This window comes from Pagrus pagrus (genome assembly GCF_965226575.1).
Source record: "Pagrus pagrus genome assembly, chromosome: 2".
NCBI lineage: Eukaryota > Metazoa > Chordata > Actinopteri > Spariformes > Sparidae > Pagrus > Pagrus pagrus.
This window is the reverse complement of record NC_140186.1, coordinates 16,049,157-16,061,280: the sequence shown is the minus strand read 5'-3', so window position 1 is coordinate 16,061,280 and position 12,124 is coordinate 16,049,157. Positions and strand designations below refer to the sequence as shown.

The following is a 12,124-nucleotide window of genomic DNA, read 5'->3' as shown; positions in this document are numbered from 1 at the left end:
GCAGCTTATTAAGTCCCATACATATTTACGTTTATTGTTAAGGTGGCGACCTCTAGTGGGTAGTAAATATTACGGCAGCAAAGGAGGAAGTCAGGTGATGGAAAATAAAGTGCGGCAAGGTCTGTATACTGAGGAGAACGGGCTGGATGAGTGGGTAATCCACTCATCACATGCACAGAACTTTGACCCAGAAGGCTACTGTTTGTGTCCCGTGAGAAACCAAAAGTCAGCAGTGAGTATTTGTTTTGCCCAATTTGTTTTGTGTTGGTCACTGGTAATCAACCTATTCAGTCGTTTAGACATGATGATGTGTTGAGCTCAAAATAGACTGTATATCTTACTAAGAAAAAAAAATCAAGACAAGTTAAGAGTTTAATTCAGTAATGTAATTGGAGCCTGACAACATTGTCTCACGTGTAAGAAAACACAAGATTTTTTCATTTCGAGATGAGATAGTTACGTAGAATTTGATAAAAGATAAAAAAAAAAAGAAGCAAAATACTTCAGCTACATGTTGCGTGAGGTAAAAACAAGGTGAAGTAGTAGACGTAATCTGGGTTGCATTGAAGATGAACTAGGCGTAAAGAAAAAGATAAAAGAAGAGGTAGACATTACAATGTGAGCAGGCAGTCTCACCTGAGTATTCCCCCGCGAGGGATTAGGAGGAAGCTCAGGAGATGCTGAGTTGAAAAAGCACCGGGTTAGAGGCGTTAATGCAGACACACTGAACACCGTTAGACACACACACGCACACACACACTGCTGAGATTAATGAGTGTTAACAATTAACAGACAACAAAGCAGAAGCTTAGAGGAGAGAAAATGCTTTAGATGCAGGAGCTGGAGCATTAGCAGCATTAGATTTAGTTTTAGAAGAACGTGTTTATGTTTTTCTCACCTCTGTCGCACGCCTCTCCTGTATATCCGCTGTTACACTCGCAGTACGCCTTGCCCAGGCCCGACACTCTACATTTGCCGTGTTTACACCGAGACAGGCTGCAGGGGTTTGCTGGATCCTGGTCCTGCTCGTCACACAGCACGCCAGCAAAACCAGGCTGGCAGCGACAGGAGTACGAGTAGGAGTTGATCGGAAGGCAGGTACCGTGGATACACCTGAGGATGGAGAGACAGGAAAGATAAAGTCTCTCTTTGGATCCAAAAGCCTAAAACCCTGAACAACCTTGTACTCACTGTTGGTTTGATACTTTAATTTCCATTATTTCGACTTATTGGCACAACAAAAACTCACTTGTTGCCATCACAGGGGTTGTTGACTTGCTGGTCACACAGTGTCCCCGTCCAGCCCGGGTGGCAGGTGCAGGTGAAGCCACGGTGCCCCGTTGGGTGGCAGTCACCCTGGACGCAGGCGCCTGTCTGGCAGGGCTGGCAGCCCGGCTCCACCCCGTGGCCCAGCCACTGTCTGGTGGTGCTCTGTGCAGTCCCAGAGCCTGAGCTCAGCCCGGCCCCCAGGTCCTGGAGCTTCCCGTTGATGTACAGGTTACGGAGGCAGCCGTGGAAGCTGGTGCCGTTGCGTCCTCCTGAGCTCTGCTGCAGGGACGAGAGACCCCCGGAGACTGAGGCACGTTCTGGCATACCTGGAGGAAGCAAAGCGTGATTAGAGGGCATCATTACTGCAGCGGTGCATATCAAAATAAGTGCACCATTTTTTAAGTGATAACATTTTGGAATACCTTTCCTCTCACAGGAGGAAACCAAAACTAAAATCTCAAAGCCAGAGGATCGGACGTGACATGTTAAAAGAAAGTCTTACATGTACTCTAGACCACTGATAGACTCGAAGACCAAACGCAGACACTTAATCTTTAATCTGCCAACCAACATCAGGAAGAATTTAAAAGGTGTGCTCTCTTTGTGGTCTCGGTCAGAACATGTGCTGCAGTGTTTTGCATAATCTGCAGTTTATCTTTTTCTTGGGTAAAGAGAGCAGGAATCAGGCCAGACAGTGATGAAAGAGTGCATTAGTTTCCCAGAAGCTTTCCATGACACAAATGGCTGCACTTTGGCAAAACGAATCAAGGTACTTTTAGAGATTTTAGTATTTCTTGTTTTGGCTTCAAATTTTGAATACGGTTCAAAATGTACATCAGTGTTCGTTGTGGTTTGATGTTTTGTGTGATTTTAAGTTCGTCTATCTGGGTCTTTGCAGAACAATGTTTTGATGATTAATGCTCTGAACCAGTTAATATTCAAAACACAGCACATGAAAACACATTTGAGGCAAACAATGAATAAATCTGACTCGCGTCCCGTTATTATGATACATTAATCACACATAACCAACAATCAGGGTATTTTTTAACACAATTTATGAAAACTATTCCTGTTTTTCTTTTAATTGTATTCACAAAGCAAATAAGGTGAAAATATATATATATTTTTACTTTAAAGCATTAAGGAATATGCAAAATCTTCCTAATAAATTTCTATAAGTATCTATCATGTATTTCTCTTGGGTCATTCCCACATTAACACACGCCGGTCCTCACCTCCCAGGTAAAGCGGAGAATCTATGTTGAGTGTGGACTGTTTGCTGATGGAGTTGATGGATTTGGGCGGCCCGCCGTCGATGGACAGAGACAAAGTCTGGTCTGCTGCCACCAACTCCACAGCATGGAAGCTGCCATCGTTCACTGTCTCCACGCTGAGAGAGAGAAAACACAGAGTCAGTCGAGGCATTCCTATCATCCATCATGTGAACGTGGCGTCACTGAGCGTGCTGTTGGACATCTCTGCTTGCATGTGCATGTACCTGTATATAGCAGACGGAGGGTAAGATCCGGTGTCGTAGCTGACCCTGAGGCGTCCCCTGTACAGCTCCATGGCGATGTGATCGTTGTCCCCTTTATACAACAACACACCACTGTCCTCATCTGTAGCAATCTGAAAAACACAGCAGGATGTTTGTGTAGAAATGGTGATTACTATGCAACAACCATTTTTTTGGCCATCTGGGGGCAGCAGAAACAAGCTTTTTCACCACATTCACATATCACCTTTTAACCTGATAACAGCGGTGGAACGTAACTAAGTACATTTACTCAAGTCCTGTATTTAAGTACAGTTTTATGGTATTTGTACTTAACTTGAGTTAAACACCAAAGAGTATATAAAGCATTTAAATCAGCTCCACCTCAACTAGCTTTTACGTTAAAGTACTGTCTGAGTGTCAGTGCGTTAGAAATAATGGTCTCACCTGTAGGCTGATGTTGGTCTCTGGTGCGAGGAGACTGGAGGGAAGCTGCAGGTAGGACTCACGGTTGACGAAGTTGACGCTGACCAGCGTCTCGCAGCTCTCACCCTCGTAGCCGTGGAGACACTGGCAGCGGGGGTCCGTTCCCATGACAACGCACTGCGCCCCGTTGAGGCACTCGTGGTTGTCGCAGGGGCTGGTGCGAGGAAGGACCATCGGGGGAGCGTACTCGCAGAATAACCCGCTGCAACACAGACACACACATTCAATATATTTAGCCTGAAATAGTGTGTGTGTAGATCATTGTTTTAGATTATGAGAATGATGGCGATTGAATATGAGATTCAGCTAAGCAGTAATGTAATGTAACTAAGTACATTTACTCAAGTACTGTACTTTAAATTTAAATTAATTAGAAATGTTTTAAAAGAGCGGTGTGTGTGAGCTCTTGCGGGGGTCGTGTGCACCTCACCTGTATCCCTCTGGACAGACGCAGGTGTATCCGTTGACGGCGTCAATGCACTGACCTCCGTTCTGACACTTGTTTTCTTCACAGTCGTCATAATCCAGCTCACAGTGTTCACCGACATAGCCGGGAGTGCACTCACACCTAAAACACAAACACACACGTACAAAAAATGAGACAGGAATGTTTGTTGATGCTGAACTTTAATCCTCAGACTGAGCAGAGGTCTTCTTGCTGTTTTTGGTTTAATAAACATTATCTCCCTGTGGGTGGATTTGGTTTTAATTGCTCATGTTTAAGACATTTTAACATTAGCCGTTCCCTCTTGACCCAGACTGTTTGGAGTACATAATAAGAACACACACACACACACACACACACACACACACACACACACACACACACACACACACACACACACTCCTGATCTTGACCTGGTGCCAGAATACAGAAGAAAAGTAGGATCCTGGTAATGAAAGCTTTTTGGAGAGAGATTCCTGATAAAGAGGACTGTTTCCCAGACATCATTTGTGTAAGTGTTAATAACTTTATAAACACACACACACACACACACACACACACACACACACACGCACACACACTAACTGCGCTGACCACAGTGCACATCGCAAGGGAGTAACAGTTAAGAAAGGTTCTGATAAAATCTGGACAGGAAATCTTACTCACAAAATCACACTCCCAACGCCTCGCCGCCACACAAACACACACACATACACACAAACACGTACACACATACTGCTTATCTGTAGGGAAAAACCAGCATCTTATTTATTTCGGTATAAAAAATGGTAGTACTAAAATCCTGTGGGACAGAAACAAGAAATCATGGCTAAATCTACCAACACTGCATTTGTGTATGTGCGTGTGTGTATGTGTGTGTTTGTGTGTGTGTGTGTAGTCCACTCACTTGTACCCCTGAGGGGTCAAAATGCACTTTGAGTCATGCTGACATGGGTTCAGCTCTGGAGCGCAGAAATCCAGTTTCTCTTCACACAGCTCCCCTAGGAAGATGCACACACACAGACACACACACACATGCAAAACAACACCTTTTTAATACTTTGCACACTATCAACAAAAACAATAAATAAACAAAGTGAGATTATAGCAGAAAACACCTCGCTCACAGAGTTTCTGCTAGTTCATCTCTGTGGGTATCTGTACTGCAGTGTGTGTCTGTGTTGTTTGGGTGTGTTTCCTGATGATGGATGACTCTCTCGTGGCGAGGACTAACACGCCGGTCTGATAAATGATCTCATCTCTGCCAATGTCATGTTCCTGATGATATTCCCGCGTGTATCCCGACGTTCATGAAACTCCAAACGAGTTGCTGATGAGGCCACGAGGGAATAAACGAATACTCCTGACAGAAGGAAGTCCACTCCGGGAATAATTACATGCTAAGTGTGCCACATATATTACTTAGAAGAAGTCATATTTGCTCAATGTATTCTTATTTGCGAATGAAGGTTTTGAAGCACACAAACAAAAGTCGTTGGTTTTCGTCTTTTCATGAGGATTTTCTTCTCCTCTAAATTAAAAATGTCTTCCTGGAATACTATGACACGGTTTACTTTGACCTTAGTGTGGTCACGACAAACAGGCACAAAGCAGCAAGCAGATTTCCCCAGATATCTGAGAGGATGAATTACAAACTCAGCGGTCTGTTTGAACATCAATAACATGCACTGCTAACATGGATACAGTATATTGAATCTGTGGTGCTGAATATCAAAATTTCTAGGGAGCATGGAGAAAGCACAGGAAATGAGGGAAGGAAGGAAAAGGACGGACAGAAGGAGAGAGGGACAGGAGGGACAGAGAGAAGAACAGACTAACCTCTCTCCACCTCATTGGTAGCAGCTGCAACCACAAAAAAAAAACAGAGACGACAGATGATAGAAAGCAGAGCGAGACAGGAAAAAAAAGACACAAGGACAGCGAGACACAGAAAGACAGAGAGAGAACACCGCCACAAAGGTTAGCAGTCAGAGATGATTAGCACAGTGCAAAAGCAGACAAACAAGTAGCAACAGACCAGTGTTAGTTACAACTGAATGTGATTCGTCTGCATGGATAAAGTCCCATGTACTTTTCCCACTAACTCACAGGAACACTTCTTCAGCTACTTCAGCATTAAACTCATTTGTACAAAGGATGAACAACTGTGTTAGAAACTATCTGGTACAGTCAAAGCCTGTGTACCGAAAACGCTTTAAAGTGGATGTTAACTACAACACCCAAAGTGCATTTTGGCGACAGACGTCCAATCAATGAGCTAAAAATCATTTTACGTGAGCCGTGGATCTAATTTTTTGACAAATTCAGTGGCTACGGTGCAATCTGTTGTTCTCAGCTACACTGACAGAAGCTCTGACGGCTGGGGCTCATGGGTATTGTAGTCTTTGAGCAATGCCAAAACAGACAAATGCAATTGAAATAATTCAAAGTGGTGGTCAGAACATAAACCTACAGCAGGGGTTCTCAAAGTGCAGCCCACAGGTCAATGGTGGTAGTCGGTAGACATCTTTGCAATTTAATAAGATGGAGCAGCAACCACCGAAAAAATGCTGTCCGGGAGAGTCCCGTGTTTTTGTGTTATTTTGGTGAAATTGTTTGAGGGAAAGATCTGAACTAGGAATACAGATCGGGCTGAAGTGTTACCTGTGTACTCTGGTGAGCACATGCATGTGTAGTTGTTGATTCCATCGACGCACGTGGAGTTGTTCTCACAGTCGTTATCTTCGCAGTCGTCAATGTTGATCTCACACGTGTCGCCTTCAAAGCCCTCTGGACACACACACCTGAGAACGCAGGGACACACGCAGATGCACACACCCATGAGCAGGTGGGAAGGAATAACCACGTATAGGACCACATACAGATCGCTTAGCATAAGGACCACACACACACACACACACACACACACACACACACACACACACACACACACACACACACACGCACACACACACACACACACACATACAGAGCTCATAACAGCAGTGTCAGCTCCATCTACATATCCCCAGTAGAGAGTCATTATTCTGTTAACGTGAGCGTGCCTTAACTCTGTAACTACTACTCAGGTTTATTACTGCACACACACACACACACACACACACACACACACACACACACACACACACACACACACACACACACACACACACACACACACAAAGAGTGGTATATTATGGATCTAATAAAGAGCTCTTATGCGGCACACACTCAGCTAGATTAATATCTCATTATATAGTCGACGACAGCTCTTCACGATGAATATTCCGCCTCCTCTTACACCGCAGAAAGAAAAGAAACCGTGCAAAGATGGAAATACAGACATGAAGAAGATGGCTGATACGTATATTAATATACATATATTTAAAAAAAGCAGCAGGAAAGACGGAGGGAGGACAAGAGAAGAGACAGGGAGAGAAACAGGAGGCGCTGTGCAGGAGGGTAGGTCTAATTGTCTGTGTGGGAGGTTAAAATCTGCCCAGGGCTTGCAGACAGGCGTTGGCTCCCCTCCTGTTAATACTAAACAGCTTAATGAAGAGAAGGCGATTCTCACAGCAGGGCTGTCCAGCTCAGAGACAGACTGAGGACACAAGTGGTCCCCTGAGGCCTTTACCTCCTGTACACTCATTCCCACCTGTCATTAGTGCTGCGGCAGCATCATTGATGGAATTATCTCCAGAGGGTGCACTAATGTCTTCTCAATAACCGCTGGTTCACTGGTTTTTACTGGTATCTAATGTCTGGTAACTGATGCCTGGTGTTCACTAAACCTCCGTGTTTCTAAACAAGCTCTGTAGCAGTGTGCTTGGATGCTTATGTGTTTGTTTTCAGGTAAACATTCAGGAATATTTCTGTTCTTTATGACCTGGAACGAAGATGAGCGTGAATAATATTTCTTTCTTTCAATCTTGCAAGGCTGCTTAAAGGGTAACTCCACCAATTTACAAATTAAAGTGTGTTTACAGGTCTTGAGGAGGACTACTGCATGTGTGAAAAAAGTAGTATGAAGTGACTAGGTTGCATTGTGGGTAATGTAGACACCAGGTTTTTATAAAAAGAAGAAGAATGCATGGAGTGTGATGCTAGACCTGTGGCCTGCTTTTCAAAACCTGGTGCCTACATTACCCATAATGCAACATTGCCAGTTGTGACATCACTGGAGGCAATTTATCAGATTACATGCAGCTTCCTCTGGAGCCACAAAAGGCTTTACACTACTTTTTTCACATATGCAGAAGTGCTCCTCCAGACCTGTCAACACACTTTAATGTGTAAAATGGGTGGAATTACCCTTTAAGTCTCCTTACCTAGCTACACACTCAGTGTTTTGTAATGCAACGGACTAAACAAACATTAGGGGTGCTTTCACTTTTGCCCTCACTTCCACAGAGCTGGTTTGAATAACTGGTTTAATCACGGTATTTGTGTTAAGCCTTTATGTGTAGAATTAGGAAATTTATTGCTTAACAGCTCCCTCGGCGTAGCATTTAAAAACACTGTGGCAGAGAGTAATTCAAAGAGCTGCCCTCCTGGTAATTAGGATGTTAAAGGGGCACTCAAGCAATTTAGCATCACACTTCCATTATGTTGAGGCACTCACAAGAGACAGATTTAAGAGAAGAAAGGACAAAACAAGTGCAACGGGGCCTGAGATATTCAGACTTTTACTTCCTGACATGGGTCAAGCTATTAAAAGGGTGGAGCCTACGATTCCCGTAATACAGCTCAACAGCGGTATTAGTGAAATGCTTCTTTCCTGTTAACACTCTTGTTTTTTAAACCCTGCAGCCCAGTAATTCAGGCTTTCTGTGGTAAATTTGATATCTTGAGAATAACCTCTGAGCCACACGAGACATTGTATAGAAACAGTTGGAAAATATTAACCAGGCAGCAAAAGATAAAAATATTGTTGAATAATCTCTCACCAAAAGTTGCTCCCTTCTCCTTCCTTCAGGTGGCAGGTGCCACCGTTCAGGCATGGGTTACTAATACAGGCATGAATGGGCTCCTCACAGTTCTGCCCCTAAATGCAAACACATATAAACAGTTGGTGCTTTCAAAGACAACAGGATTTGCATCTGTCTTCTCAGAGATAGGACTCTCTTATCCCCTTGACATTTAAACAGGAACAGGAATATTCTACCTGTGTGTGTAAGTTTATACCATGTATGGAGGATGGAAAGCCAATAGGGTCATTTTCACTCACTCGAGCTGTCATGGTTTGGGTTTTTGGTTTAGGTATGTCCGGTTTTATTGTGGTGGATTTCTCTTTGGCGTGTCATGTTTTACTTTTCACTTCCTGTCATTGTCATTTTCTGACTGCCCTGTTTCATCTGCCTCTTACTTGTCTTCCCTCCCTTGTGTGTTTAAGTCTTGTGTCTTTCCCTCTGTCTTTGTCAGTCCATCTGTTTTATTCACGGTATCTCCGTGTTGCTCCTCGTGTTTTTGGATTCCTGCCTGTGTTCCCAGAGCTTCTGGTCTGTACTAATTTAGTTTTCTTGTATATCTCTTTGGTCCTTCTTCGATTTGCCCGAGCCTGTTTTTGTCTGTTTTGTTGCTCGCATATTGGACTTCAGCTTCGTTATTAAAGCTATTTTCAACCTTTTCTGCCTTTGTGTGTCTTTTATTTGGGTCCACATCATTTCCACATCATCAAGTGTCCTGTTCTACCCACAGACCGGTGTAAAAAGCAAGTGAAAGTCACAACAAACATTAATTACAGGTGTTAACTGATGACGGAAAATGCTATTTGGTATTTATGAAAGACGCTTGAGCAAGTTTGTAAGACCCTTTTGACTTTCCATATGTAGGTGTGTGTGTGTGTGTGTGTGTGTGTGTGCACCTTGAATCCATAGGGGCAGCTGCAGCGGTAGTAGTGCACTGGGTCGTTGGAGCAGGTGCCATCGTTCTTGCAGGGACTGGACAGGCAGGGATCACACTTAGCCTGGATACTCACATCTACTGGACCTGTGTGACGCAAACACACCAACACATACACATAAGCAAAAAACACTTACACTTGTATAATGCTCTACATGTGGGGGAGTAAGACGAGGTGCAACACACAGGTTGACATACACGCAGACAGCTGTACGTTATCAGGATCCTGCTTAAACCTTCCATCTTCAGAAGTCCAACTTTTGTGCTTTTAAAATATTGGCAGTTTGTGGGAAGAAAATCAGACATTTGAGTGACAAATTGTCTGGAACAGAAAAAGGAAAAAAAACAACAACAATACCTATTGTACTGTATAATATAAGGTACCCACTTGAAAACTTGTGTATAAGACTATTAAAAGTTGTTCTTTGCAGGGCCCTGACATTTACAGCGGATAGATTCTCATATTACATAACAGGACATCAATAGTTGGGACACACAATGCCGGTCAGGACACGAGGGCTGAAAGGGAAGAAGAGCGGTTCAGTCTGTTCAGGGCTCATAGGATGAGGAAAACTGGGCTGGGACTGTCTGGAGGAGGAGAGACGGAGGAGGGAGTATACCAGGATTTGATTGGCTACTTTACCTGGCACCAGAAAACCACAAGGCCCCGGGACTTCTACAGTGCGTCAGTTAGATTAGGTTAAAAATAGGTTTCAGTCATGGATTCATAGTGAATGATAGTCAGCAGCAGTTTGCAGTATGATGAGTTACATCCAAAATCATGTTCACAAGCACATCTGTGGATTTTAGAGTTATTATATAAATTTAAGTATTAACATTTCATTGCTGTCCTGTGAAAACCATGGAAATGTTTTTTAGGTTTTCAGATAAACGGAATGATTTTTGTGGCTGCATCTTATTTCTTCGGGTAAAAAAAACCTGTAAAAACTTACTGAATTATCAAAAATAGACATTTTGGACATACAGGTTGGACAGCGACAGCGATTTGCAAATGGCAACTTGTGGTCTCCTCTTGGAGTCCTCATCAAGTGTGTGTATATTTGATGGAAAGTGTGCGTGAACACGCTTTTTGGTCAATCCACATCAGCTCACCTCGGCCCTCCCAGTTCATGTCAACAAATTAAATTAATCTGCCAAATCTTATAGCTCTTACTACTCTTTTAGTTATGTGTTTTGAATTTTGGCCCTTTGAGCTAAATTTCAGCTTTTTAGTGATTTGAAACAGAGAAATTAGTTTTAGAAATGATAAAATAATGTGTATTGAGCTCAGGAACTAAGATTTATACTTCGTCTAGACACATGGAACAAGACGACTTCATCTAATATGAAACTAACAAGCCCTTATAAGCTGCAACTCAAGTCAAAGATAAAGAAAGTAAAAAATATCTACCACTGAGTGATATTACAGCCACTAAAAAGTATGAAAAAGTAGCTAATTTCAGAAAATTATTAAATGATGAAGGTGTAATATAACATCTTTTCATTTTTGATATGTCCAGAATGAATATTAAGACTTTCTAGGAAATTTAAATAATTCATTTTACGAGATTAAAACTATCTTTAAAACAGGCTTTCCCCCCCAAAACTATTGTTTTTTATTTTGTATTATTGAGCAAGATCTGTGTCACTCAATGTTTTCCTTTGTTTGAAGGAAAGCTAATAAAGGACACGTGTGTATAGTACAGTATATGTACTGTAAATCTGTTGGCATGTGCATGTGCTAGGTATTCCTGTGCTACAGTACTGCATGTGCGTGAGTGTATGTTTACCTGTGCAGGTGAACTTCTTTGAAGGCGTGGTGAGCAGCAGTTTGTCGGTCATGTCACCGGGCCCGGCACAGCGGGCGATGCCAGGCTCCTTGTAGCCGCTCTTCACCCAGTCTGACAGCCACTGCATGTGGCAGTCACAGTACAGAGGGTTGGCGCCCAGAGCCCTGCCAGCCAGATGGAGAGAGAGAGAGCGATGTTCAGTTTTGATAAAAGGAAAGAAATCTGCATTTTAACCTCAAGTCTTTGTTCCATTTCAGATCTGATGTGCTGGAAAACAACAGCTGGCTCGACATCTAAACACTTACAGGCTGAGTTGTACATCACTGTCAAATTAAGAGTGAGTCTGTAGTAAACATCTCTACTATAAATAACTGAGACTAAAGTGGGGTTGATTGACAGCATCTAGCTCATGTTGGTAACTTTACTGGTGGAAGTATTTCTCAAAAAAACGATTAACTGCATTATGTCTCATCAAGAAAAGTCTAACGTGACCGATTATAGGTTGGTTGATACTATCGCAGATATATCTGTTCTGGTGCGTGAAAACTTGCTGCATCTGTTACATATCTTTGTCAGCAAAGCGCTTGATAACCGTATTTGAAGGATTATTGCAAAAAATGTGCGTCTGTCAAACAATATATCGATATCTGAGCTCTGTTACTCCCTCAGTATCAGCACCAAAAATCAAGGATCGGTCGGGCTCTGGTTCCCAGGCTAGTAGTATGTTGCGGGTAG

General features: G+C 42.9%; 1 protein-coding gene across 4 annotated transcripts in view; it reads right to left on the bottom strand.

Annotated features, from left to right (window-relative positions):
- slit2 (slit homolog 2) overlaps nucleotides 1–12,124 on the bottom strand; it is an 89,852-nt gene that overhangs the window by 3,031 nt on the left and 74,697 nt on the right. For 3 of the 4 annotated variants that reach the window (XM_084365368.1, XM_084365370.1, XM_084365369.1), the window contains 11 exons: nucleotides 11,390–11,553; nucleotides 9,562–9,686; nucleotides 8,645–8,742; nucleotides 6,363–6,502; nucleotides 4,606–4,699; nucleotides 3,684–3,821; nucleotides 3,215–3,455; nucleotides 2,771–2,901; nucleotides 2,508–2,662; nucleotides 1,250–1,595; nucleotides 899–1,113 (listed from right to left, as the gene is read on the bottom strand). In XM_084365368.1, the coding sequence (XP_084221494.1) occupies nucleotides 899–1,113; nucleotides 1,250–1,595; nucleotides 2,508–2,662; nucleotides 2,771–2,901; nucleotides 3,215–3,455; nucleotides 3,684–3,821; nucleotides 4,606–4,699; nucleotides 6,363–6,502; nucleotides 8,645–8,742; nucleotides 9,562–9,686; nucleotides 11,390–11,553 (1,847 nt within the window). Of the gene's footprint in view, nucleotides 1–636; nucleotides 681–898; nucleotides 1,114–1,249; nucleotides 1,596–2,507; nucleotides 2,663–2,770; nucleotides 2,902–3,214; nucleotides 3,456–3,683; nucleotides 3,822–4,605; nucleotides 4,700–6,362; nucleotides 6,503–8,644; nucleotides 8,743–9,561; nucleotides 9,687–11,389; nucleotides 11,554–12,124 lie in introns of all 4 variants that reach the window. The other variant, XM_084365371.1, reaches the window with a different exon arrangement.